General features: G+C 34.4%; 1 protein-coding gene across 1 annotated transcript; it reads left to right on the top strand.

Moving 5' to 3' along the window:
• The first annotated feature begins 525 nt into the window (after window positions 1–525).
• On the top strand, window positions 526–27,452 carry LOC148305180 (uncharacterized). Its single transcript, XM_088267111.1, has 7 exons — window positions 526–739; window positions 15,055–15,389; window positions 17,922–18,546; window positions 21,122–21,311; window positions 22,385–22,595; window positions 23,729–23,856; window positions 26,418–27,452. Exons 2-7 carry the CDS (start codon window positions 15,080–15,082, stop codon window positions 26,496–26,498), a joined length of 1,545 nt encoding a protein of 514 aa, XP_088123237.1. The 5' UTR covers window positions 526–739; window positions 15,055–15,079; the 3' UTR covers window positions 26,499–27,452.
• Window positions 27,453–27,947: the final 495 nt, after the last annotated feature.

The following is a 27,947-nucleotide window of genomic DNA, read 5'->3' as shown; positions in this document are numbered from 1 at the left end:
AGATTTGCATTTAAAGGATTTTTGTGCAATTACATATTGGTTTAACACGGGATTGGTCATGTTTTGTCGCATCTTCAATTAGATTTCGATAGAATACAGTTATTAAAACCCTTATCCACACCCAGTGGTGCATAGGGCACTGCGGCATATAAACGCAGTGTTATCTTGATCGTTTTACACATGAAGGAAAGGTGATCAGCCCTCCGCTTCAGATACCAGTCCAGGGTTATATTTAATAAATATTACAGTGAAATAAATCACTTTTATTTATTTTACCACCCTTGGGAATCGAACCCGGGACCTCCAGAACGGTAGCCGAGCGTGCTGACCATTACACTACGGAGGCGGACATAAACAGCATTAAATTTTATAAAAAGCACTGCAAACAGATTTGCATTTAAAGGATTTTTGTGCAATATTGGAAATGTAACCTTTTGGTGAGGACCCCCACAAATGAATGTTTGTGACCACACTGTACCCCGAGTACAGTTGTGTAGGCAAGAACCGTAGCGCGTGAGAGAGCTCAATACAAAATATTCCAGCTCGCAGGCAAGAGCGAAACCCGCTTCTACAATACCAGTGTAAAGCTCAAACGTCACGACAGTGTGTTCCCCATCAACCGACCCTATATCTTGCTCCTTTTACCAGAAAAAAAACATTGTTTACGTGAAAATGTCATATACAAGTGTTTTGTAGGAAAAATTGTGACTTCGAGTGATTTTTTAGCGGATAATCGGAGGTAAGTACAGTTATAATATTTCTAACAGCCGAATATTTTATATTATTTATTTATTTATTCATTTTTTCAAAACATATTACATACATAAGTCATATATACATCATATAATATTGTTGGGTAATATATCCAAAATAAAACACGGTTTTTATTGGATTGAATTCTACATTTATTTATGTATATTATAATACGTGACGCGTTTCGTTCTTAGGACATTATCAAACACTACTCATTATCAAACACATTATGTGTTTGATAATGTCCTAAGAAGACGAAACGCGTCACGTATTAAAATATACATAAATAAATGTAGAATTCAATCCAACAAAAACCGTGTTTTATTTTGGATATATTACCCAACAATTCAATATGGAATTCTACCAACTGTCTGCAGTTACAATAAATCATATAATATTCCCGATGAGTAATTTGTATTTCTCATTTTGGGACATGGGATTAAGGTTAACAAGACTGGAACACAAATAATAAAGTAACAAAAAAGGTTTTTTTTAATAACCAAAACTAATACATGGCAAAATATTAAAACAATAAACAGGTATAATAAATGGGCATTAAAGCATATTTAAAAGAAATAAGTGAGAAAAACATAAGGTAAGAACTATATTTAAAATAAACAAATGAGAAAATATAGCGAAAGAGAAAATAAAATAAAAATAAAATAAGAAAATATGACTAATCACTACAATATCGTGTTGTAATAACCTTCCGCTGTTTCCCCGCATGGGTAGGCAGAGAGAATATAACGTCACTCCACTACTCTGTCTTTGAAAACATTAATCGCATATTCCACATTTATTTATCTCGTTTTATATATCCGATGATTATTCCGACTACTTTCAAGTATTTTAAATATTTCATCATGCCAAGATTTCCTCGGTCTTCATATGCTCCTCCTTTTCCCAACTATATACGCCTCATAAATTTGTTTTATCACTCATTCGTTCCACATGCCCAAACCATCTCAACACTGCTTTCTTTATTTTATCGATAATGCTTATGCTCAGCCTCGCTTTCTTTCCTCATTTCTGCATTCATCGTTATCCCGCACATTCGTCTGAGAGATCGCATTTAGATTGCATTCAGTCTTTGTACTATCATCCAACTCCATGCTTCACTACATTAGGGTTGGCAACAGAACTCCATTGTTTACTGCGTAGTTCAGTTTTCACTGTTAGGCTTTTGTCTTGTATATTTATGTTATAATTGATTCAGTCAAACCCTTACCCGCACCTGATGGTGCATAGGGCACTGCATCTTATCTGCATCTGTTATCTTGTTCGTTAGCACATGAAGCCCATCGAACCCGGGACCTCCATATATATATATATATATATATATATATATATATATATATATATATATATATATATATATATATATATATATATATATATATATATATATATATATATATATATATATATATATATATATATATATATATAATACATATTTCTACTGCAGGTAAAGTCAGAATTCTTAGAAGTTGAATCACATGTTTTTCTGCTGCATACTCGTACAGCCTACTTGAAAGGTGATTCATAAACTTTTACCGTTTTGACCCGTTAAAGGTGAAAACTTCCTAGAAATACAATAACAAATATTATATATCAACTTCATAATAATTATGATAGTTATAACACAAGAAATATTATGTTCAGTTGGAAATAAATTCAAAATGCACACAAAATAATGGCTCCTAAAAATTGGAAGAACCCAGCTGGAGCAGCAAATAAAAGTTTGTGTGTGATTAATCTATGTGTCAGTGTTTTATAATTATATAATCCTATTTTCTAATCCTATTTTCTAATTTTATAATATTACTCCTTTGGATTTTACTTTTCTTTTAGTTCAACTCTCTATTTGCTTTCTTTTTATAATTATTATTTCATATTATTTCAGTCTTACCACTTTTATATTATCATTAAAATATATATAAAGCTGTATTATAAAACGAATAAGCATACCCTGCCTACCTCAGAACAGGCATCTCCAAATACCTAGAGAGGATAGACAGTGTCCAATAAAAAAAAATAATAAATAAATGTTTATATATAAATATGTATAACTTAAGTACAAAATTATATTAAATATTAAACGCTGTTCTGCAGTACTGAACCTGAACAGTTGTATTGCGAATTCGAGAAAGAAAAATGGTATTTACTCATGCAGTAATAAGAGTCATTCGTATTTTCTTGATTTAAAAGTGGTATTACGCAAAGTGGTATTCTGAGATGACAAAAAACAATATGAAAAATAACCCCTAATAGTAGATAATCCAGATTTGTAAGTATTTGGACACACTCAAAATGTTGTAAATAAACTAACTGGTCAAATTATAAGCTTAAATAAAAAATGAAAATGGTATTTTCTGTCGTTTCTCAAGTATGAATGTGAATATAATCCAAGATTCGGACCTCACATACAAATGAGAGTTTCTGCTTAATAAAACGCTTGGTTCATCCCACCATAGATGCCTCTCGTGTAGTCTATTGAGTTCAAGAACTCTGTATCGAGTTTGATCAATATATTATAGTTCTAAGAATTTGAATAGTGTTGTTGTCAATCATGGGTAGAATTGGTGAATGTTACACTTGTGTAAAGTGACTTAAACCAGCATATCACGGTCGTAAGCCCTGTAAATGCCTTGACTTTCATATTTTTATTCTATTTTGAGATGTCAAAAAATAATGGAAAAATAATAACGACTGTTACGCTGACTGAATGAAATCATTGATCATTTAAAATGTCTCGAAAAATTCGCACACATCGTTTAATCAGAATCATCGTGTCAGCGAAAAAAATCAATTCATAATTTCAAGAATGTCATTTTGCTATTGTTCATTTGACTGTAGTAGCAATAACCATTTAAATCCCCAGTTGTCATAATTTTTTTTTAACTTGTCACTTTCCCTACAAAGATTTATTTTACAATGATTGAAGAATACACTTGTTTTTTACCACTTGAGTTTTATTATAGACTACATGTTTCAGAAGTTAAACTTCCATCGTTCAGGTCTGTATAGTAACTAAAATATATAATATAAAATTGTTCTATAAATAAGGAGAGGGGAAAGTAAGAAAGTAAGTAACTTATGTCCGCACGCTCGGCTACCGTTCTGGAGGACCCGGGTTCGATTCCCAGGGGGGGGTAAGAATAAATATAAGTGATTTTTTCACTGTAATATTTATTAAATATTACCCTGGACTGGTACTTGAAGCGGAGGGCTGATCACCTTTCCTTCATGTGTAAACGATCAAGATAACACTGCGTTTATATGACGCAGTGCCCTATGCACCATTAGGGTGCAGATAAGGGTTTTATTATTTTATTATTATTTATAGAACAATTTTATATTTTATATTTTAGTTACTATACAGACCTGAATGATGGAAGTTCAACTTCTGAAACATGTAGTCTATAATAAAACTCAAGTGGTATAAAACGAGTGTTTTCTTTAATCATTGTAACATGTCTTACCGCAAAGTTAATGCCGAAACAATAAATAAAAGATTTATTTTGATTTTCTTCAATAGAAATCCTTCATAGTCCCAGTATAGTATTCTAGTAAAGAAAATCTAGGTTTTCTAGTAGACCTTTCTTCAATATTGCTTTTTTTGCATTTTGACATCTTAACAAAGATTAAGAAGAATCCGTTTGTCTGGGTATTTACAGGGCTTACGCTTTTTCATAGACTGGTTCAAGTAACCACTTTATACACGTGTAACATTCACCATTCTACCCTTGATTGAAAAACCAGCTTCCTCAAATTTTTGGAATTCATACAGATATTATATAATTCTCACGTCACTTTATGTACGAGGTCTCGGCGGCATCTATGGTTTATTTGAGTAAGCTTTTATTAAGCAGAAACCCATATTTTTTAAAAATGTATGTATGATCCTAGCCGAATTATTTTACATATTAGAAGACGCCCGAAAACATGATTTATAATTTTTTATGAAAATTGTTATTTTATCAGTTATTATATTTGCAATGTTTTTGGTGTGTACTAATCATTGTTCACAAATCTAGGTTTCCTCAACTTCGGAGTTATTTTACACGTATTTTTTAACAAAACTTCAATTTTTCAGGTAGAATTAATGTAAAAAGGTTTGTTTTTATGATGGGGCTTATCAGTGGGTAAATATATGAGGTTTTGAATGAAACTTTTGTCATTCATTTAATGTTTCAAATAATACTTTTCTGGGAATAGAGGGAATGGTACACTTAATTGAATGAATGAATAGCAAACAAAATCAGTAAAATTCGGCGTAAGCTAAACTGGCAGTACACAACGAAGTCCTGGCAGCGTATGGAAATGAAGAATGGAATTGGAAAAAGAAGGATGAAATCAAACTGAATGCATTCAAGATGTCATCTCTCAGATGTATGAATGATTTTCGAATGGTCTGAAGTTGATATAAGTAAGTGTTATCGATAAAATTAAGAAATTTGTGTTGAGATGGTTTGGACATGTGGAACGAATGAGCTAGGAAATAACGGTGAATGAAATTTATGGAGCTGGAAATGGTCCACCTCCGTAGTGTAGTGGTTAGCGTATCTGATTACCGTGCTAGAGGTTCCGGGGTTGATTCCCAGGGGGATCAAAATAAATATGGGTGGTTTTTAATTTCATATTTACCTTGATTAAAAAAAAAAAAAAAAAAAATTATAGACTACATGTTTCAGAAGTTAAACATCCATCATTCAGGTCTGTATAAAAACTAAAATATAAAAAAAGTATTTTATATTTTAGTTATTATACAGACCTGAATGATGGAAGTTTAACTTCTGAAACATGTAGTCTATAATAAAACTCAAGTGGTAAAAAACGAAGTGTTTTCTTTAATCATTGTAACATGTCTTACCACAATGTTAATGCCGAAACTATAAATAAAATATCATATTTACCTAATATCACCCTGGACTGATACCTAAAGCACAGGGCTTTTGATCGCCTTGCCTTCGTGCAGTTAATGATCAAGATAACACTGCGTGGATATGATGCAGTGCCTTATGCACCATTGGGTGCATATAAGGGTTAGAAGAAGAAATAGGAGCAGAGAAAAACTAAAGAAAACTTGGCCTGATATGTGGTCAGGTTAAGAGTCGGAATAACCAAATGATAAAATGAATAATAATAAAATGAGAAGATGCATGATTGTGGAAGAGCCAAAGAATATTTGCAAAGATAGACTAGTGTGGGGTTCTTATATCTCTGCCTACCCCTGTGGAAAAACAGCAAAGAGGTTGATAAGTTAGTTATTTCTCAAATAATTTGAACCAAAACGAACAATGCTATCTGTAAAAAGACACTTTAAATGGTCCAAAAGATTACTAAGATTACTAAAATGTTTTTACAATCGCGGAATTTCTATTGTTACAGTAAATATCTACCAGTGGAGTACACAGAGTTTTAAATCAGGGCAGTAGGGTTGGGTAAAGATAAGGCATAGTAGGCACTGGTCGTGTTTCTGTATGGAACGCGAGTAATTTAGGGTAGGCACAACTTTTCTGCCTGTATAGAATGCACTGATATCGGCATGGAAAATAATGCGGTCGTCAGCCCCGTAAATGCCCAGACTTCCATATTCTTCTTCATCTTTGATGAGATGTCAAAAAATAATACAATAAATAATAATAAAACCCTTATCCGCACCCCAATGGTGCATAGGGCACTGCGTCATATAAACGCAGTGTTATCTTGATCGCTTATACATAAAGGAAAGGTGATCAGCCCTCCGTTTCAGGTACCAGTCCAGGGTAATATTGAATAATATTTATTTTACCCCCCTTGGGAATCGAACCCGGGACCTGCAGAACGGTAGCCGAGCGTGCTGACACTACGGAGGCGGATAAAATAATATACATTCTTTAAAAATAATCGGGCGTGGAAAGTCATGTTACCTCTTCGGCGGTTGGCCGGCGAATGAGTTCTGTCTTTAAGAGTTGGGGAATACCCCCTTAATGATCTCTTACAAATTTTGGTAATTTAAAAATATTTTTAAATTTTTGGGTTTACAAATTTTACATGTAAATAAAACTGGTCTTTGTTTATATAATCTAGAAAAATTAGAAATAAGTAAAGCAATTAATAAAGACTTATTTATTTATTATTTATAACTCTTATCCGCACCTAATGGTGCATAGGGCACTGCATCAAATTGACGCACTTTTATCTTGATCATTACTTACATGAAGGCAAGGTGATCACTCTTGCGCTTCAGGGACCAGTCCAGGGTAATATTAAATAAATATTACAGTGTTAAATCACTAATATTTATTTTCACCTCCCCCTCTGGGAATCGAACCCCTGACCACCAGCACGGTAGCTAAACACGCTGACCATTACACCACGGAGGCGGACTACAAAGACTTACCCATGATAAATATCCAACTAAATATAACTTCTAGTCCCCTTTTAAAAATATTCCCATTGTGATTCATTCGTCTCTTTCTCTCTTTCAAAATTTTATTTTTGTGCAAATGCAGACCGTAATAATATTATTTTAATGATCTGATGATGAAATGATTTTTCCGAAACCGGTGGTCATGAATAAGTGTTTATTAAAGTGGTATTATTTAAAGTGAACGATGTATGATAAGAAGATTGTTATATCGCACACTCCTTTCAAGAACATCATAAATCAAAAATCGTCAATTATCAGGTGTGCATGTTTTCGGAATGCCCAAAAAATGTCCTATATCCCAGGAAAAGCGACATATTTTTAACATAATATTTACCCGCTACAGGGCAGAAAGTATTGTTTTTGCATTTTGAAGAAAAAGTATTGTATAATAATTTTTTTAAATATACTAAATATTTTTCAAATGGAGAAAAAACCTTCAGGTTTTAACTAAAAAGTTCTGTTGCACAGTAAAAAGTTCAATAAGTGGCTTGATATTTATTTTTAATACATTGTTTTATATTTTTCAACTTTAAAAACGTTCTCCTGAAAAATTAAGTATTTTGATTTATGACGTTCTTGAAAGGAGTGAGCGATATGTTTACTGTTTTCAAATCAAATATTATACTGTATTTGAATTAATTGTAGTGATGACCCATTCTGTGATCTCACATTCCAGTATTAGAATACCATTCCCAGCTCGGAGTACAGTTATCTGGCCGATATAACGGTTGGCGTGTAGCCAAGGACGAACAGGATACGGATACATTGTATTCGTGCACAGTACGTGGGTACATGCCTAAAGTGACCATACGTCCCGTTTTGAACGGGACCGTCCCGTTTTTAGATAGCCTGTCCCGCTGTCCCCAAATATAGTTTCGGGACGTCGAAATGTCAAAAAAAAGCAGCACACGGTAACAATTTTTTTTCAAAAGTGCAAAAAATCGACGATAGTTTGTAGTATAGCCGTTTCGTATAACTTTGCTGAACAAATCCTAGCTTGATTTCGGTGCATATGGCTACAGCAGGTGGCTGGTGAGTCATGTGTAAAGTGACCTTACGTCCCGTTTTGAACGGGACCGTACCGTTTTCAGATAGCCTGAACAACATAATTTTCTCATATTTATATTATTTATTCCTCTTATTTTCTTTATCAACATTCTTTTTCCTTTTATTAATACATAAAAACTATGAAAAAATACATGTTTTCTTGAATATACATACTTTTACGTAAAAATTGGTAGATGTCCCGTTTTGGGGACAAAAATAAATGGTCACGTTATACATGCCACATGTACATAAACAGGTCCACAAAGTGAGCTTGGCTGATACAACACTCAGCTTTTAGTCAACAAAAAACCTATTGGAGATGCATTGGATTGAATCGTTAGGGCGATTGTCCACTACAAGTGATTTCACCGTCCGGCAGTCCGGTTTTGAAAAATGAAAACGACTACGACAGATTAGCGTAATCGAATTTATTTACAACATTTTGAGTGTGTCCAAATACTTGTTCACAAAATCTGGATTATCTCCAATTACAGGTGTTATTTTCATATTATTTTTTGATATCTCATCATCATGTGTGTGATTATAATCCAGGATTCGGACCTCACATACTAATATAAGAGTTTCTGCCTAGTAAAAAGCTTCTTTACATCTCACCAACAGATGTCTCTAGTGAAGTTCTAGTGATTCAAGAACAAGGTTTCTAAATTGGTTTATATATATAGAACTTTCAAGAATTTGAGAAGTGTGGTTGTCAATAATGGGTCGAATTGGTGAATGCTACACGTGTGTAAAGTGATCACTTAAACCAGCCTATGACGGTCGTCAGCCCTGTAAATGCCCAGACTTCCATATTCTTCTTCATCTTTGATGAGATGTCAAAAAATAATACTGACTACACTGTTTACACCTAGTCGTCGTTTGAAGTTTTCATTTCACGGTGACTATATTTAAGTCAGTGAGGAAAAATGACCAAACGATCGCGACACAGAGAATAGAACGCCATACCACTCTGTCTTTGCAAACAATCTTCGCTTCTTCCACATTCATGAGTCTCCTGATACATAGTGCCTTGAGTAAACTCCTTTCCTCTTTAAACCCTTATCCGCACCCGGTGGTGCATAGGGCACTGTAGCATATAAACGCAGTGTTATCTAGATCGTTAACTCATGAAGGAAACGTGATCAGCCCAAGCTCCACTTCAGGCATCAGTCCATGGTATGTAATATTGAATAAATAAGTGAAAAATCACTTATATTTATTTGACCCTCCTGGGAATCGAACCCGGGAACACGGTAGCTGAGCGTACTGACCATTACGCTACGGAGACGGCTATAGCAACTAAGTATAGTTCAGTTGCTCTAAAATGGTCATGTAATTCAATTAATTATGTTGGAATTATGAATGAGTAATGTGAATTGATTAAAGATGATGAATTATCAGAGCAAACAATGTAGGTAGATGGAAACATTGGCCAGACAATAGTTGATTCTGCAGTTTCAAAAGTGAAAGCTTCGACTAATAGTGCAAGAATAGAAAGATGTAGAAATATGTGGGAAAATAAACATTCGTGTATATTACAAGTAAGTTTGCAGAAATCGCCAACTCCTTTCAAGAACGTCATAAATCAAAATTCGTCAATTTTCAGTTGTGCATGTTTTCGGAATGCCCAGAAATTGTTCTATATCCCAGCAAAAGAGGCATATTTTTGACTTAATATTTACCCCCTACAGGGCAGAAAATGTTGTTTTTGCATTTTGAAGAAAAGGTATTATTTAATATTTTTTTTTAAATATACTAAATATTTTTCGAATGTAGAAAAAACCTTCAGGTTTTACCTAAAAAGATCTGTTGCACAGTAAAAAGTTCAATAAGTGGCTTGATATTTATTTTTAATACATTGTGTTATATTTTTAAACTTTAAAAAAGTTCTCCTGAAAAAACAGTTTTTTTTTATTTATGACGTTCTTGAAAGGAGTAAGCGAAATGCGCGCAAGATAAATGCTCAAATAATACAAATTGTCCACACAGTATTAATAATTGATTTTCTTCTCGAATTTTAGTTGTTTTTCTGCAAATAAATATTACAGTAAAATATGAAATGTATACGCTTGTTTTGAGGTAAAATTGGTGGTCATTTCCGGTAGCCATTTTGTAAACAAATTTGTAAAAAATCATGTTTTTCGAACCGACCACTAGCGGATATAATGCTTGAATTACAAACAGTTGCACTCACTGATAACTGCTAATATGGACATTCTTCTTCGTGGGTTCTCCTCTTCAACTAGGCGTATCCGCTACAACGCATTTAGGAGAAAATTTATCCGCTTCTGTGGTGCAATGGTCAGCATGTTTTGCTACCGTGCTGGAGGTCCAGGGCTTGAATCCCACAGGGGGTGAAAATAAATATTCGTTATTTTACACTTTAATATTCATTTAATATTACACTGGACTGGTCCCCTAAGCGCAGGAGTGATCACCTTGCCTTCATGTAATTAACGATCAAGATAATATTGCGTCAATACGATGCAGTGCCCTATGGCGCATAGGGCACTGCATCGTATTGGGTGCGGATAAGGGTTAGAAGATATCCGAAATCCAGGGTATATTTTTAAAGAAGTTTCACTTCCATCACGTGTTCGAAGATGCAAGCGAATTTTCACAAAAATGTTTTAAAGTAATTTTCACATACAATACAGTTTATATGTAAATTTCTGCTTCTGATTAAATAAGCGAATGTATTGAGCAAATAAAATGATATGCTTTCATCAAAAACTTATCGTGAACAAGTATTTGGACACACTCAAAATGTTGTAAATAAATTATCTGGTCAAATTATAAACTTAAATAATAAAATGGAAAATAATATTTTCTGGTGTTTCTGTGTGTGATTATAATCCAGGATTCGGACCTCACATACTAATAAAATAGTTTCTGCTCAATAAAAAGCTTCTTTTCATCTCACCAATAGATGTCTCTAGTGAAGTTCTAGTGATTCAAGAACAATGTTTCGAAAATTGGTTCATTTATGTACATAGAACTTCCATGAATTTGAGTAGTGTGGTAGTTAATAATGGGTAAAATTGGTGAATGTTACACGTGTGTAAAGTGATCACTTAAACCAGCCTATGACGGTCGTCAGCCCCGTAAATGCCCAGACTTCCATATTCTTCTTCATCTTTGATGAGATGTCAAAAAATAATATGAAAATAACTCCTGTAATTGGAGATAATCCAGATTTTGTGAACAAGTATTTGGACACACTCAAAATGTTGTAAAAAAAACTTATCATTTGATTCGCTCAATACATCTAACATTGAATGGCACCACAATATACGTGCAAAGTGACAGCTGTACAGCTGTTTTGCTCATCATTTGACGGGCATTACATAAGACGGGTTTGAAAGAATGCGGTTATGTTTAAAATTAGCCGTAAAGGTGATTCAATAATACAAGTTTTAGCGCGGACAGGGTTAAACGCAATCTGTTATGTGGTAGGTATTACGGAATAAAGCGATAGACCAAGAAATTAAAATAAGGTCAAAATAGTTTAAATTAATGTTTAATGTTTCAAATTAGATTTTCGCCGTTATTGAAATGCTGATAGCTTATGACCGATAATAACGTTGCGTTTCTACCTGCTCCTTCTACTCATTGACATTTAAAAATACCTATTATAGAATTAAAAGGTTATATTCGTCTATTCAGTTCTTTGGGCATGTTGCGCGTGCCAATGAGGATAGCCTGGAGGGAAAGAGAGGTAGAGGAAGATCCTCACACGATGGACCGATCAAGTTAAGGCAGCAGCAGGCACCTCGGTGGTTGGAGCGCTACGTACAGAGCAAATGGATAACTGGAGAAGAGTCACCGGTTCGACAAGGATCACAACCCTCCGTAATGAGGAATAGGATAGAATTATTGAATTGAACTACCCAGCACGCTCGGCTACCGTTCTGAAAGGTTCGATTCCCAAGGGGGATAAAATAAATATAAGTAATCTTTTCACTGTAATATTAATTCAATATTACCCTGGACTGGTACCTGGAGCGGAGAGCTGATCACCTTTCCTTCATGTGTAAACGATCAAGATAACACTGCGTTTATATGACGCAGTGCCCTATGCACCATTGGGTGCGGATAAGGGTTCTTTAAGTAATAAATATATATATATATATATATATATATATATATATATATATATATATATATATATATATATATATATATATATATATATATATATATATATATATATATATATATATATATATATATATATATATATATATATATATATATATATATATATATATATATATATATATATATATATATATATATATATATATATATATATATATATATATATATATATATATATATATATATATATATATATATATATATACAGTATCTACTCAATGAATTAGGGCCACGCAGAATTTCGCGCAATTTCTCAATTCAAACAGGAATAACTCAGAGAAAACCTTGAATAAAACAACATTGAATTTTATATACATATGAACACTTTATTACGCTTAAATTATGCATATATTTTCATATAAATATAGTTAGTATTTAGTATTTCCACCTTTGGCAGAAATAACTGCCTCAATTCTTTTTGGCATACTTAAAATGCACTGTTTTATCATGTTTTTTATTTCTTCGTCTTCTGACCAAATTTTTTGAATATTTTTTTTTAGACAGTCTACTGTCGGATTTGGAAATGAGTATACCTTATTTTTAACATGCTCCATACGTTTTCTATAGGATTAAGGTCCGGAGAATTTCCAGGCCAGGGGAGCAAAAGCAGATTTTTGTTAGACAAAAATTTTATTATTGATTTACCCCGGTGGCAAGGTGCCCCATCCTGCATGAAGGTGTATGGACCTTCTGTTGGGTCGAGTGTATGGTAGAAGGGCAATAAAATTCGTTCGAGGACCTGCTTATAGGAATTTTGGTTCATTGTTCCTTCCACGAAAAACAACGGCCCAGGTAAATTGTTAATAATACATGACCATATCATTGTTGCAGGGGGGTGTTTGATAACTTTTACCACACAGGCCTCATTGTAACGTTCCATTGGTGTTCTTTTGACGAATCGACGGCTCTCTGTCACGGCTTCTAACCGGCACTGATCACTAAAGATGACCTGAAAAATAATGAAAATTTAAGTTTAATTCAAATATATAAGTTTATTTACTAAAATGATATGTTGAAAATTCAATTTAAATAAATACCTTTTTCCAATCATCTACCGAGTAATTTCGATGTAGCCTGGCCCATTTTAATCGATCCGCTTTCATTCGTGGTGTCAATTTTGGTACTTTTACAGGGCGCCTGCATTTCAGATTTACTTCGTAAAGACGTCGCCTCAGTGTTGATACCGATATATTTATATCCTCTTCTTCCAATTTTATTTTTAATGTTTTTGCTGATGCACTACGGTTTTCTAAGGCACTTTAAACGATTTTTCGATCAGTCCTCGGTGTTGTTTTTCTAATCCTACGACAGTTCTTTCGCCGATTGCTGGTGGCGGGTGACTGATTTTTTATTGATTTTGAAATTCTGTCCACCGTTTGACGAGAAACGTTTTCTTTTTTTGAAATTTCTCTATTAGCTAGTATTCCTAATTCCAGTGGCAATATAACACTAGACTTTTTTTCCTCAGAAATGTCTTTACTTTTTCCCATTTTGTCCTTTTCAAAAAAAAACACTTGTGTTTACAAAAAAATTTATACTTTATGAACTGAAATTAAAAATTAAGTTTTTTTTATAAGACACGATAACTATATAACCTCTCTGAACAAAACAACAACCAGAACTCAAGAAACTTCACTAATAAATGAGATAAGACTATTTTTTGAACTTTCAACTATCTGTCTACCTGTGCTAATTAAGGACCTTTCTCAGAAAAAGGGTTTGAAATTTTGTAAAGGCTTAAATAATCCAGGTATATTTTACATATTATTGAAGGTAATATACATGATATTAGATGTCAATAGAAAACTTAAAGTATTTATGTAAAATAAATATAATAATCCAAAAGATTTCAGAGTATTCAAAAAAATAATGGGTGGCCCTAATTCATTGAGTAGATACTGTATATATATTAGATTTTAATTGAAAAAACGAATGATATGATATTTTGACGCCATAAATCCAGCACAGATTCTCGGAGGTATTTGAACGCTAAAATTATGTGGAATAAAATAGTTTTACTGCGCGGTTTTACTGTAAGTCGTACGCATAAGCTGCCATTTGGTGCGGTTTACATTGACTTAATTTGATTCTCGTAACGGACCACGTACGAATGCGTTATTCGTTATAATCTCGCGACGTGACGCGTTCGTTAACACCCAACTCGACACCATTCAATATCATTTTTAACCCCCTCAAACTCAGTGAATTCCATATTCAATTAATATCTTTTTTGTATTGCAGCCCATATGGATAATGTCGGTGACGACGAAACTTAACTAATTAAAGAATCCTAACTCAAAACTCACAAAACTATCACGTCGCTTTACTGCAGAATAGAACGCCACACCAATCTATTTTTGTAAACATTCGTCGCCCAAAGTATTCCAGTTCAACAATAACTCGGCTGTCCAAACTGAAAACACAGTAAGGGACATTTTTTGTAGTACGTTTTTTTTTGCATTTTTGGACTAAGTAGAATCTACTTAGTCCAAAAATGCAAAAAAAACGTACTACAAAAAAATGTCCCTTACTGTGTTTTGAGTTTGGACAGCCGAGCTTTGCAAGAGTACAATTTTTTTTTACAAATAAATCATATCTAGTGTCCTATGCACTCTAATATGTGGATAAATCCCACTAGAAATTTTCCTAAAATGTCTTTTTTTCTATTTTTTCAGGAGTGCAAACAATTATCAAATAAAAATGGCCGACACGAAGAGATGTTTGTCAGCCTACATCACTCTTATCTCCCTCCTATCGCTGGCAGCCTTCACAGCGCAGAGCATAGACGACAATGACGTCAATGTCGAGGATGATGAGGGAGAGTCCAATCCTCTCCTGGACCTGGCGTCCAGCTTCCTGCAGAGCTCCCTGGCGGGCAAGGGGGGCGGCGGGGTGGCCGCTCTGGGAGGCATACTGGGGACCCTCATGCAAGGCGATGGGGCCAAGAACATTGGAGACGCTCTGGTCGGGATGCAGGGGAAGAATAACCCCACTGCTGATGTTTTGTCAAGTAAGTACGCTATATCGCTCACTCCTTTCAAGAACGTCATAAACCAAAAATCGACAATTTTCAGTCGTGCATGTTTTCGCAATGCCCAGAAAATGTCCTATATTCCAGCAAAAGCGGCATATTTTTAACTTAATATTTACCCGCTACAGGGCAGAAAGTGTTGTTTTTGCATTTTGAAGAAAATGTATCGTTTAATTATTTAAAAAAAAATATACCATGTATATTTCAAATGGAAAAAAAACCTTCAGGTTTTACCTAAAGAGATCTGTTGCACAGGAAAAAGTTCAATAAGTGGCTTGATATTTATTTTTAATACATTGTACTATATTTTTAAACTTTAATAACGTTCTCCTGAGAAATCAAGTTTTTTTATTTATGACGTTCTTGAAAGGAGTGAGCGATATGTTTTGTAACAATTTGAGTGTGTCCAAATACTTGTTCACAAATCTGGATTATCTCCGATAAGAAGTTATTTTTCAGATTATTTTTTGACATCTTAATATAGATGAAGAAGAATAAGGTAGTCTGGGCATTGACGGGGATTACGATCGTAAAAAAAACACTTCTTCATCTCACCAATAAATGTCACTAGTGAAAATTCTAGTGATCCAAGTACAATGTTTCGTAATTGGATCATATATACAGAACTTCCGAGAATTTTAGTATTGTGGTTGTCAATCAAGGGTAGAATTGGTGAATATTACACGCGTGTAAAGTGATAAAGATAAAGTGATAATTTAAACCAGCCTAAAACGGTCGTAAGCCCCGTAAATGCCCAGAAAAAAAACTATTTATTTTGAGTATGTATACAGTTATCACGCTGCTTGTTATTTTTCCAACCCATATCCTCACGCAATGGTGCATAGGGCACTGCATCGTCTTTACGATATTCAATAAGCATATATATTCTATAAACAGTGTTATCTTGATCGTTAAATACACGAAGGTAATCAGCCTTCCGTTCCAGCTACCAGTCCAAGGTCATATAAAATAAATGTTAGACTAAAAATTCGCTAATATTTATTTTGACCCTATTGGGAATCGAACCCGGGACCTCCAGCATTGTAGCCTAGCGCGCTAACCACCACACTATGGAGGCGAATAAATGAGTGCGGGTAATAGTTAAAAATAAAATGTCATTTTGCTGAATTTTTTATTTGTTAATTTTGTAAAAAAATTCTTGAATGTTTTTCGCAGATACTTTGTGGCACATTTTACAAACTTTATAAAATTAAATAACTTAGTTTTAAACATTTTTTTAATAAACCCTGATGATGACGAGGTTCTTGTCCAAACCGGTAGGTTAAAGTGTACTAATAATAAAAAAGTGGTTAAAACAAAGTTGTTTAATTTTATAAAGTTTGTAAAAAATGTTAGCCGATTCTGCATAAAAGGGAATATCTTTTTTTGCGCTGTAAAATATGGTTTCACGGTCGAATCAACCTGTGAAAATAATGAATTATGATTAGTAGAGAGTCAAGTGTCGATGACTTGCTTAATATTCGATACATAATATTATTAGCGGTCGGATTCCCGTGTCGAATTTTGTCTGCGTTCAGATTAAAATTCCTTCGTGTGGAAAATAGTTATGGCGTCATAAAGGACAATATTTTATAACTATCTAACTAACTAACCATCACGCCGCTTCCCAGGGGGTAAGCAGAGAATCGTACGCCACTCCACTCTGTCTTTGCAAAATCAAATAGAACATTTAACAAATAAAATTGGACGTTATACAAACCAAATTTGACGTTTTTCAAATCATATTGAAAATAGTATTGGATATTTTACAAATAAATTGAACGTCGTACAGACCAAATTAGACATTTTGCAGACCAAATTAGACGTTTTAAAGACCAAATTGGACGTTTTACAGACCAAATTAGACGTTTATCAAATCAAATTGAATAAAGAATAGGACGTTTTACAAATAAAATTATTACGTTTTATAAACCAAATTGTACAGTTTACAATTCAATTTGGACGTATTTAAAAACAATTTGGATGTTTTCAAACCAAATTGGACGTTAATAAATCAAATTGGATGCATTACAAATCAAATAAGACGTTTTTTAAACTGAATTGGACACCGTAGGAATCAAATTAGACGTTCGACAAATCAAATTGGACGCCTTAAAAATCTAAATTAGATGCTTTTTAAATCGAATTGGACTCTTTACTAACCAAATTAAACACCTTAAAAATCAAATTATACATTTACAAACCAAATTGGACATTTTTCAAAACAATTGGGACTTTATGTTGTATTTTATAAAAAAAGTTTCAAAAGTTATTTATAATTTTAATAAATCTCATTAATTGAAATGACATTTCGACTGTCCAAAATACAGTACTGTATTTTTGTAGTAGGTTTTTTTTCCATTTTTGGACTAAGTAGAATCTATTTAGTCCAAAAATGCAAAAAAAACGTACTACAAAAAAAAATGTCTCTTACTGTGTTTTGAGTTTGGACAGTCGATTTGAGCTTAATGCGGAATATCCTAGATAATGCTTTGGTATTTTTAATTACAGATTTGGGTTCTCTTTTCACAAACAAAGATGGAAACCTCGATCCGAGTTTACTCGGATCAGTGATAAGCGCGTTTGCCGAATCCGTGGGAGGAAATGGCGAAGAGGAAACCAAACCGTCAAAAAAGGCGTCTCTCAAACTAGGAAAGCCGGCAAAAAAACAGCCCAAACAGGAAGAAGGGTTTGATCTTAGTGGTCTACTGAATGTCGCCCAGGCTTTTATGGGAAATCAGAACAGTAATCAGAAGAAATCTGGTGGGAATGTCATGGAAGACTTGGCCGGAGCTCTTCCTTTGATAATGAACACCATCAGTTCATTCAGCGGTCCAGAGGCTTCAGAAAGAGAGCACAAACACGCTGACCACGCGTGGTTCTTACCACCGCTAGTCGAGAAACTCCACGTCTTCTGGGACCACTTCATCAACTCTGATCTCGGTAAGACTGTCTGGCAGAATGCTGGTTTGAGGGAACTGACCAAAACATTCACCGACGAAAATGGACAGATTGATTTTGAGGTTATTCTAAAGTCTCTGGAGAATCATTCGTTTAGAAGAAGGTGGATCAAGCGTGCTACGAGTTATTTGGCCGAGTGGGCAGTTCACGTTGCTAACCCGGAAGTCCAACAGAGGTAAAAATATTTTTTGGATAATTTTTTTATGTCTATTCTACGATTTATTTTTTATTTATTTATTTAAAAAAAAAAAAAACATACATAAATCATATATACATATAATATTCCCGATGAGTAATTTCTGTTTCTCATTTTGGGACATGAGATTAAGGTTAACAAGACTGGAACGCAAATAATAAAGTAACAAAAAAGATCTTTTTAAAAATAACCAAAACTAATACTAATACATGGCAAAATATAAAAACAATAAACAGGTATAATAAATAGGCACAAGAAGCATATTTAAAAGAAATAAAGGAGAAAACACAAGGTAAGAAGCATATTTAAAATATACAAATGAGAAAATATAAAAAATGAGAAAATAAAACAAATGGGAAAATATAAAAAATATAAGGTAAAAACAAAATACGAAAATATGACTAATCACTACATATATATCTTTCCATAAAGTACCTTCTCAGATAATTTATTTTGGATCCCCGAATGGGTTTTATGTTATATATGTCAGGCAGCTGGTTAATTTAGGTATTGGCAATATAATTTAAGGACCTTACTCTAAATTTAAACTAACTAACTAACTAACCATCACTCCGCTTCTCCGCAGGGGTAGGCAGAGAGAATAGAGCGCCACACCACTCTGTCCTTGCAAACATTCTTCGCCTCTTCCACGTTCATGCATCTCCTCATACATACCCGCCGATTGTCACGACTCCTAACCTGACCGCTTTCAAGTATTTGGCATACCTGATCGTGCCATGTTTTTCTCGGTCTTCCTCTGCTTCTTTTCCCAATAACATTCGCCTCATAAATTTGTTTTACCGTTCTTTCCTCACTCATTCGTTCTACATGTCCAAACCATCTCAACACACCTTTCTTAATTTTATCGGTAATGCTTATCTCAGCTTTGCATTCCTTCCTTATTTCACTATTCGCACATCTATCACACATCATTTTGTCGCACATTCTTCTGAGAGATCGCATTTTGACTGCATTCAGTCTACTTTCATCCTTCTTTTGCCAACTCCATGTTTCACTTCCCTACATTACTCTAAATTTAGTTGTGTTTATCGGCTCCACATGTATTTTGTTATGTCCTCGTGTATTATGATTATGAATTTCTTTGTTAAAAATCGGTATGGTATGATAATTGTTATATTACTCTCTTTTCCAAGAATATAAAAGTAAATAGAATCAAAATATAAAAGTAAATGATACATGTATATAAAGTTATCACATAAAACAGTAATTTGGCTATGACGAGTACTAAGCCCTGTAAATACTCAGACTTCCACAATCTTCTTCATTTATGTTTAGATGTTTAAAAGTATTATTATTCTATTCACGGCTTGTTAGCTTCAATTCACCGGGTTTTCAATCTTACAGTAACGCTAACTAATATTGGATAAATTTAATTCATATTTGATATCTTAGTTTAACCGAGAAGAGAAATGTAATAATAACAAGAACAGGTGTAGCCATTTCGGTGTAGCCATCAATTTAATTTATCATTTTATATTTATCTCTGGGCCTGGAATTTCATTTTAATTCTCATGTAAAATATAATATCCACTTATTTTTTTTAAACCCTTATCCGCACCTCAATGATGCATAGGGCACTGCGTCGTATAAACGCAGTGTTATCTTGATCGTTTACATATGAAGGAAAGGTTATCAGCCCTCCGCTTCCGGTACCAGTCCAGGGTAATAATATTGAATAAATATTACAGTGAAAAAATCACTTATATTTATTTTACCCCCCTTGGAATCGAACCCGGGACCTCCAGAACGGTAGCCGAGCGTGCTGACCATTACACTACGGAGGCGGACATCCACATATAACTTCCACTTATATCAGATATCCACTTATAACTTACTTACTACTAACTGATCTCTCTACAGCTCAGATCTACTGATCAAGATTCTTATAGATATCACTTCTACTTATTTTTCTTCTTCTTCCGCTTGATGTAGGCCTTGTGGCCTGTTTTCACGAGAGATTAGCCTCCTGCAGTATCGATTCCCAGCTATCGATCCATCTTTTTAGTGATCTGCCCGGGAGTTGGCTGTACAGTGCAATGTGGGGGAGTCTGGATGGTTCCATTCTCTTCCCATGTACTTACTATTATCTCCTTCATTGCCTTCCCTACCTGACGACATCTTTGATCTCGCATATTTCCCTTACATTGTTGTTCCTTATTCTGTCTCCTAGACTCTTGCCAGATACGCTCATTAGAGTCATCATTTCTTTTTGTGACTACTATGTCCGCTCTACTTTCAATCCCATATGTCATGATGGGTTGCACACAAGTTTTGTATGTTATAGTATAAATCAAACTTTTTGCTATTATTAAAAGTAATATCCCTGTCACTGTCCTAAAATCTGGCGTTGTCAAAAGACTGTGTAATCGCAGTGCATATATGACTAGATGAATGGATGTGAAGGAAGCTAAGAGTGTATCTCAGGACAGAAGAGTCTGGCATTTTACCGGCTCTACCTACTAATGGCGTGATGGTAGTAGTAGTAGTCACTATCACAAATTATATAACTAAGTATATGCAATATTAATTTCAGATATCTGCAGTCGAGTCAATTTATCGTGAATGGTTTCCTGTCATCGCAAGGCTTCCCGAAGCACATTGCGCTGCAGCCAGCCAAATTCTCCGAGTCGGTGTCTACCATTATCAACTATGTCCTGCAGAAGTACCTCAACACGCCCACAGATGTCAGCGTCTATGTCAAACCAGCTGTCAAATATGTCAACGTAAGCTGAATCTACACTTTTATAATGTGTCTAATGTGCAAAGGCAAATAGCCGCAAGTTAAAAACAGTAGTTTTGAGATAAACGAGTTTAAAGTGAACTTAAATATGCTTTTTGCCAACCCATGCATCAAACTAAAGGAAAAAGATACAGCAAAATCTGTAATTGAATATGATGAAGGCTAGTTATAAGAATGCTTTAAGCCGTGTTACGCTAAACAGCCGCAACTACAGTTACAGCTAGTTGTAAGATGTTGCTAGACAATTTTTGGTGAAACTGTATTTTATATAATAAAACATCAACTACTTGGCCTGTTCAATTAGTAATCAGACTGACATCATAAAACGAAATTTACTTTATTTAGAAGTTACATGTATGGGTCCCCTTCAAAGTATTCACCTCCCCGACCGACGAACACACTTATCCCAGCGGTATTTCCACTTTCCACAACAGTCCTGGAACGCTTCTTTTGTGATGTCCTTCAGCCCTTCGTCACATTTGCCTTAATCTCGGGAATTCTCTCAAATCTTCTTTCTTTCAAAGGAAGAAGATTTGAGACGATTCCTGAGATTCTTCTATTTTTGAGTTTGGGGAACTAGAAGAAGCCAGAAGGAGGGAGATCAGATGATAAAGGTGGATGGGGAAGAAGTTAGTTAGAAGGAGTCTTAGTTTGAGTGTTCGGCCAAAAACTCACGAGTTCTGAAACTTGAATGGGCTGAAGTTGATGAAACAACAAAGCTTATTCAATTCAATTTAATTCAGTTCAATTTATTCAACAACAAAAAATTAATATAAACATAACAAACAATATTCAAGGCGTATATATTAAAAGTAAGCAAGAAGACTTAAATAAAGGTGTGGAAGAATCCCGCTTCGGAAAACTCCTTCGGACACATGAAACAGATCAATATCCAATGTGATATTGTTCAACATAGCGGTAGCTCTTCCTACAGGCATAGCCCTCGGCAGGTTGGCCCTGTGTATAGAAATGTGAAATAATCTATGTCGACGCTGTCTTAGGTATTTATCGGGTTAATAGGCTAAGCAGTGAAATAGTATTTTTTTCTTATTCTAGGATATCCTGCAGACGGCCCAGTCGCACGGTTCCTACTTGCGCTCAGTGAACAAGAATGAGCTGAGCGACAAGTTGACAGACACCCTCAACCTGGAGATCATCGAGCCCATCCTGAGGGTCTACAGGGCGTACAGGTTCGCACACAAGCACTCGCATTGCCAGACACACGTGCTGTGCGTCATCAACAAGCATGATCCCAAGGAGAAATTAGGTAAGAGAATGTGTTATAGGCACCTTACATATTATTTTTTGACATCTCATCAAAGATGAAGAAGAATATGGAAGTCTGGGCATTTACGGGGCTGACGACCGTCATAAGCTGGTTTACGTGATCACTTTACACACGTGTAACATTCACCAATTCTACCTATTATTGACAACCACACTACTCAAATTCTTGGAAGTTCTATTTATATGAACCAATTTAAAAACCTTGTTCTTGAATCACTAGAACTTCACTAGAGACATCTATTGGTGAGAAGTAGATTTTGTGAACAAGTATTTGGACACACTCAAAATGTTGGCACATTACAAAATTAATAACAATACGTATTAGACTACTACGCCAGGAACTACGCTTGGATGGCTTGACTCTGGCCAATGTCTGTACCCGACGGATTCTCAAGTTCTTTGGACACGTTGCGCGTGGCAACGAGGATAGCCTGGAACGACCAGTTGTGATCGGTAGCCTGGAGGGAAAGGAGGGAGAGGAAGATCTCCCACACGATGGACCGATCAAATTAAGGCAGCAGCAGGCACCATGGTGGTTGGAGCGATACATGCAGATAAGGGTTCAAATAAGGGTTTAAAGAAAAACATAAAAGCGATCAATACTTTTTATTTTTTAGTCAGACTCATATTTAATGGAGTCAACTGAGGCTTGCAGGGTGGAATCCTCTTATTCCATCCTTTGCTTCTTGTCTGCTGGCTTCTCTCTGTATTTTGTTGATAAAGTTGTATTTGTTATTTACTTGCTTTATAATAAGTTTATAGATCTTTGTATATAACAAAGTTTATAGATCACGAAGTGGATTTTTGTTTCTTGTAACTAGAATAAAAGATGTTTTATTTGAATCTGTGTTGGGAACAGAAAGGATAATCTAGTGTGGGCCAATCAGGAACTTGTCAGCATTTGCTCATTGCTGTGAGAAAACTACGTAAAACTCCTCAGGAGAAGGCGGACTGTTGACTGTCGTCAGCAGACCTTCCGTTCCACTAGAAGAGGGTTCGGCATTTTGTGTCTTAGCTTGGTTTATGGTACCAATGTCCTACACAATTTTTATCATGTATGATGTGAAGTGGGTTGGTGGATAGTTAGTTAAGTAATTATGTTATGTTTTACAGGTCTTCCAGGGTTCAAAGCCGGCTTGACAAAATTCAGCAGTCTTGTTGCTTCTGCTGCACTCAGTTACCAGGGAGGACACGGATTCTGGGATCTGTACACTGCCATCCAAGATGACAGCAATTGCCAGGTTTGTACATCAAAATATATAATCCTTCTTCCTGGCTCCATCCGTTGGGACATCCGTTAGCTGACTCCAATAGTCTACAGAGACGATAAGTTATTATCGTCTATGTTTCGAATATTGAAAGCATTAACTTAGTGGATCATATTGATACATATATTATTTTGACAAATAAAAAGACTTTGTGTTTTGATCCACTCACATTTTTATTAACCAACTAGTTTTGGCAACAACCTGTTGCCCTCTTCAGGCATAAATTAAAAAGTCATAAATTAAACCTTGAATAGGGCAACAGGTTGTTGCCGAAACTAGTTGGTTAGTAAAAATGTGAGTGGATCAAAATAAAAAACTCTTTTTATTTGTCAAAATAATATATTATCGTCTAGACTATTGTAGACTACTGTTGTAGACTATTGGAGTCAGCTCTCCTCATCCATAGGTTGTACATAGGTCCTTCTATCATGGACAACGTCACCATGCCTTCGAAATACACAACTCTTCTAGATACCGTAGAACGGGGCTACTTGAACTTTGATGTGTTACTTGAGCCCAGTACAACTTTTTTTATTTAAATCTGTATTTGGTCTACAATAATGAATGTATCGACATGATTTATTATTTCCCTTGACAGGTGACATTTATTGACAAAATACATTCATTATTGTAGACCAAATACAGATTTAAATCTCTTTTTTGTACTGGGCTCAAGTAACACATCAATGTTCAAGTAGCCCCGTTCTACGGTACTCTGGAGCCATATTTTGTATTGACTTGTACATGTGGACTGTCCTGATCACGTTCGAGTATTTGACATACTTTATCATGCCAAATTTTCCTCGATCTTTCTCTGCCCCTATTTCTCATAAATTTATTTTACTGATATTTCTTCACTCACTCGTTCCACATACCCAAACCACCTCAACATACCTTTTTTAATTTGATCAATAATGCTTATTTTACCCCTGCATTATTTTCTTCTATCACCATTCGAACATTTATCATATATTTTGATGAATATTTGTCTGAGAGATCTCTTTTTGACTGCTTTCAGTGTACTTACTATAGGGTTGAAACTAGGACTCCTTAGTGCACTGCCAGATTTTTATTTATGGTGTCGGGTTGTGGTCCCGTAGTTAGTGTTACGGACTCTCAAGTCAGTGTTTCTTGGTTTGAATCCACACTGCCAAAATTTGACACCTATTTCTAATAATGAGCCGCCCAGGCTCACAGAAGTAGTATGAAATTGAAGTATTTTTGTAAAAAATAAAAACACAAATATTCATATTTAAAAAGAAAGAAGCTAAAACTGATTTGTGTGTACCATTCACTCTGTTCCCAGCATTTGCTCTCTTTTCTATATCTTTATCAATTTGTCTTCTACTTTTTTTTCATCCTTATAGATCCTCGGATCTGTCTGTTTTGTTATTCATCTCTTGTGACGTGGACTGGGAGCTGTCACGCCATCGGTTTGGAGGTCGTCCAGGTGATCTTCTTCCGTCCGGGCTCTTTTGAAGAGCAATTCGTGCCAGTCCATTTTTAGCATTCTATTGACAATGGCATTCTAGAATCTTCTTCCCCATTTGACTATATCCTCCATACTACACATTTTTCCAATTTTCATGATCCCTATTTGTGTTATATTTTTGGAGGTCCTCACCAAAACGTTACATTTCCATTGTAAATAATTTTAAGTACATTTTCATTATAAAACATTTTTATTTATTTATTACCAAAAATTGAAGCTTTGTCAATATTTTTTATAAATATATAAAAAATGGTTGACATTAATGAATAGTATTTTGAAATCTCAACATAGATGAAGAAGAATATGGGGTTAAATAACATTTTATACTCAAACAGTTTATATTCAAACCTGTATATGGAAGCATCTGTAGTTTTCATAACTAGTCGTGAATATAATACTCAAGTGGTAAAAAATAAGTGTTTTATTTATAACTTAATCATGTGTTGCCACATAGTGAATGCCGAAACAATGATTAACATAATAAACATAGATGTGGAGGTACTTACCAAAACGTTACATTTGCATTATAAATGATTTTAAGTAATCATGAATTCTGGCTTGTAAAATTGTTACGTTTTGGTGCGATTGAATGATTTCATATTGGTTTAACACAGAATTGGTCACGTTTTGTCACATGATGACCTCCACATTTATAATTTAACGGAAAAAAACATATAAGACTCACCCCTACCTAGACTCCAGACCAAGGAATATTTTTTACTTTTAATCTACTTTTTTTATCTGTTTATTTTTAATTTTAATTTTATTTTACTTTGTTTATAAAAAATAATAATAATTGTGAAACGAGCTCCCTCTCTAAACACAAGTATCTACTTTATTAGAGAGGTAGAAACGTTATATTTGAAATGTATTGTATATTTACCAACTATTTTGTATTATTTAAATATGTATTTTGTAAAAAAAGAAAATTCAATAAAAAAAAATGGTTTTTGGTTATGCACCTCAATGTTGTCAGTCCATCAAATCCTATTGCCGTTAATAAAAAATTAAATAATTAATAAATCAAATACTTTCTTTCCAGGCGAGGTATCCAGCCGATTGCGACGAATTTCACGAAGAGGAAGTCAAAGTAACAACAGAATACTACCATAATGAATTGTAAACATATCAAAATATTAATAACCGAAAAAAAATATTTGTTACTGCAAACAAGGTCATCAAAAATAACAAAACACATGTATGTAACTATAAAAATATAGCAAATATCTTTAACTGTACATTTTTCATTTTTATTGTATTTTACCCTAACATCTTCTCTTCAAACCCTTATCCGCACCCCAGTGGTGCATAGGGCACATATAAACGCAGTGTTATCTTGATATTTAACACATGAAGGAATGGTGATCAGCCCTCCGCTTCAGGTACCAGTCCAGGGTGATATTGAATAAAAATTAGAGTGGAAAAATCACTTATATGTATTTATTATCCTAACATACAATAGTTTATTTATTTATACATTTTTGTCGTCTCAACATAGATGAAGAAGAATATGATAATAATCTATCATAGGCTGGTTAAGTGATCACTTTGCACACGTGCAAGTAAAATTCTTACATTATTAATCTCATGACACTATATATATATGTGAGTTTACTAGAGCCATCTATGTTGGATGGAGAAAGCTTTTATGTAGCAGAGACGTTTTTATTTGGATACATGTAAGATCCTAAACGAATCACTTAACTTGCCTATAACAGGTCATAAGCACTTTAAATACCCAGACTTTCATATTCTTCTTCATGTATGTTAAAATTTCAATATATATAATTCCTCTTCTTTTTCCTCTTCTTCTTTTTGTAGATCCTAGGGATCTGTTTGTGCCTCCGTATGTCGCTCTTGCGATGATGACTTCCAGCTGTATTTCCATCTTTTCGGAGGTCTGCCTGGGGGTCTGCGTCCTTCAGGGTTACCTTGAAGGGTGATACGTTCATTCTAATAAATAAATGATTCCTAAGTGGACAAATCCAGATTGTAAATACAGATTTGTACACACTCAAAATATTGTAATTTTGTTATTTGTTATTAATTTTGAGGCCTTAAAGAAAAGAAAAAAAAATACTTTCATTAATTGATTCGGCAGTCACTTTGGGGCAAAATCTATCCATTTTTAATTAATGTTTTACTTAGTTAATACTACTTTTCTTAAAATCTACTGTGACACGTGTTTCGATGCATTCCGCATCATTTTTTGAAAATGATGCGGAATGCATCGAAACACGTGTCACAGTAGATTTTAAGAAAAAGTGGTATTTACTAAGAAGAATATTAATTGAAAATGAAAAAAAATACATCAATCCCAAAACAATGTCCTTGTATTAAATCAACTAGCGGAAATATGAAATGACCAAACAAAGTCTTTTTTGGTAAAATGTAGTTATAAAATGTGTGCTCGTATTTATGGTGTATTTATGGTACAGAGCAGACACCGTAGTGACAAAAAACACATTAAGACTGTCTCAGACATGAAGACTAGGGAGCATATCTGGCAAGAGTCTACGAGATAGAATAAGGAACACCAGGATAAGAGAAATATGGCTCACTCCTTTCAAGA

Source organism: Brachycentrus maculatus, unplaced genomic scaffold (assembly GCF_059751285.1).
Source record: "Brachycentrus maculatus isolate JH-2025_06_01 unplaced genomic scaffold, ASM5975128v1 h1tg000282l, whole genome shotgun sequence".
NCBI lineage: Eukaryota > Metazoa > Arthropoda > Insecta > Trichoptera > Brachycentridae > Brachycentrus > Brachycentrus maculatus.
The sequence above is the reverse complement of the archived record's forward strand: the minus strand, read 5'-3'. Positions and strand labels throughout refer to the sequence as shown.

Coding starts and splice junctions, on each gene's coding strand:
- LOC148305180 (XM_088267111.1), top strand. CDS start 15,080: ATGGCCGACACGAAGAGATGTTTGTCAGCCTACATCACTCTTATCTCC. Junction 18,547..21,121: donor AACCCGGAAGTCCAACAGAG/GTAAAAATATTT, acceptor TATTAATTTCAG/ATATCTGCAGTCGAGTCAAT. Junction 22,596..23,728: donor TGATCCCAAGGAGAAATTAG/GTAAGAGAATGT, acceptor TATGTTTTACAG/GTCTTCCAGGGTTCAAAGCC.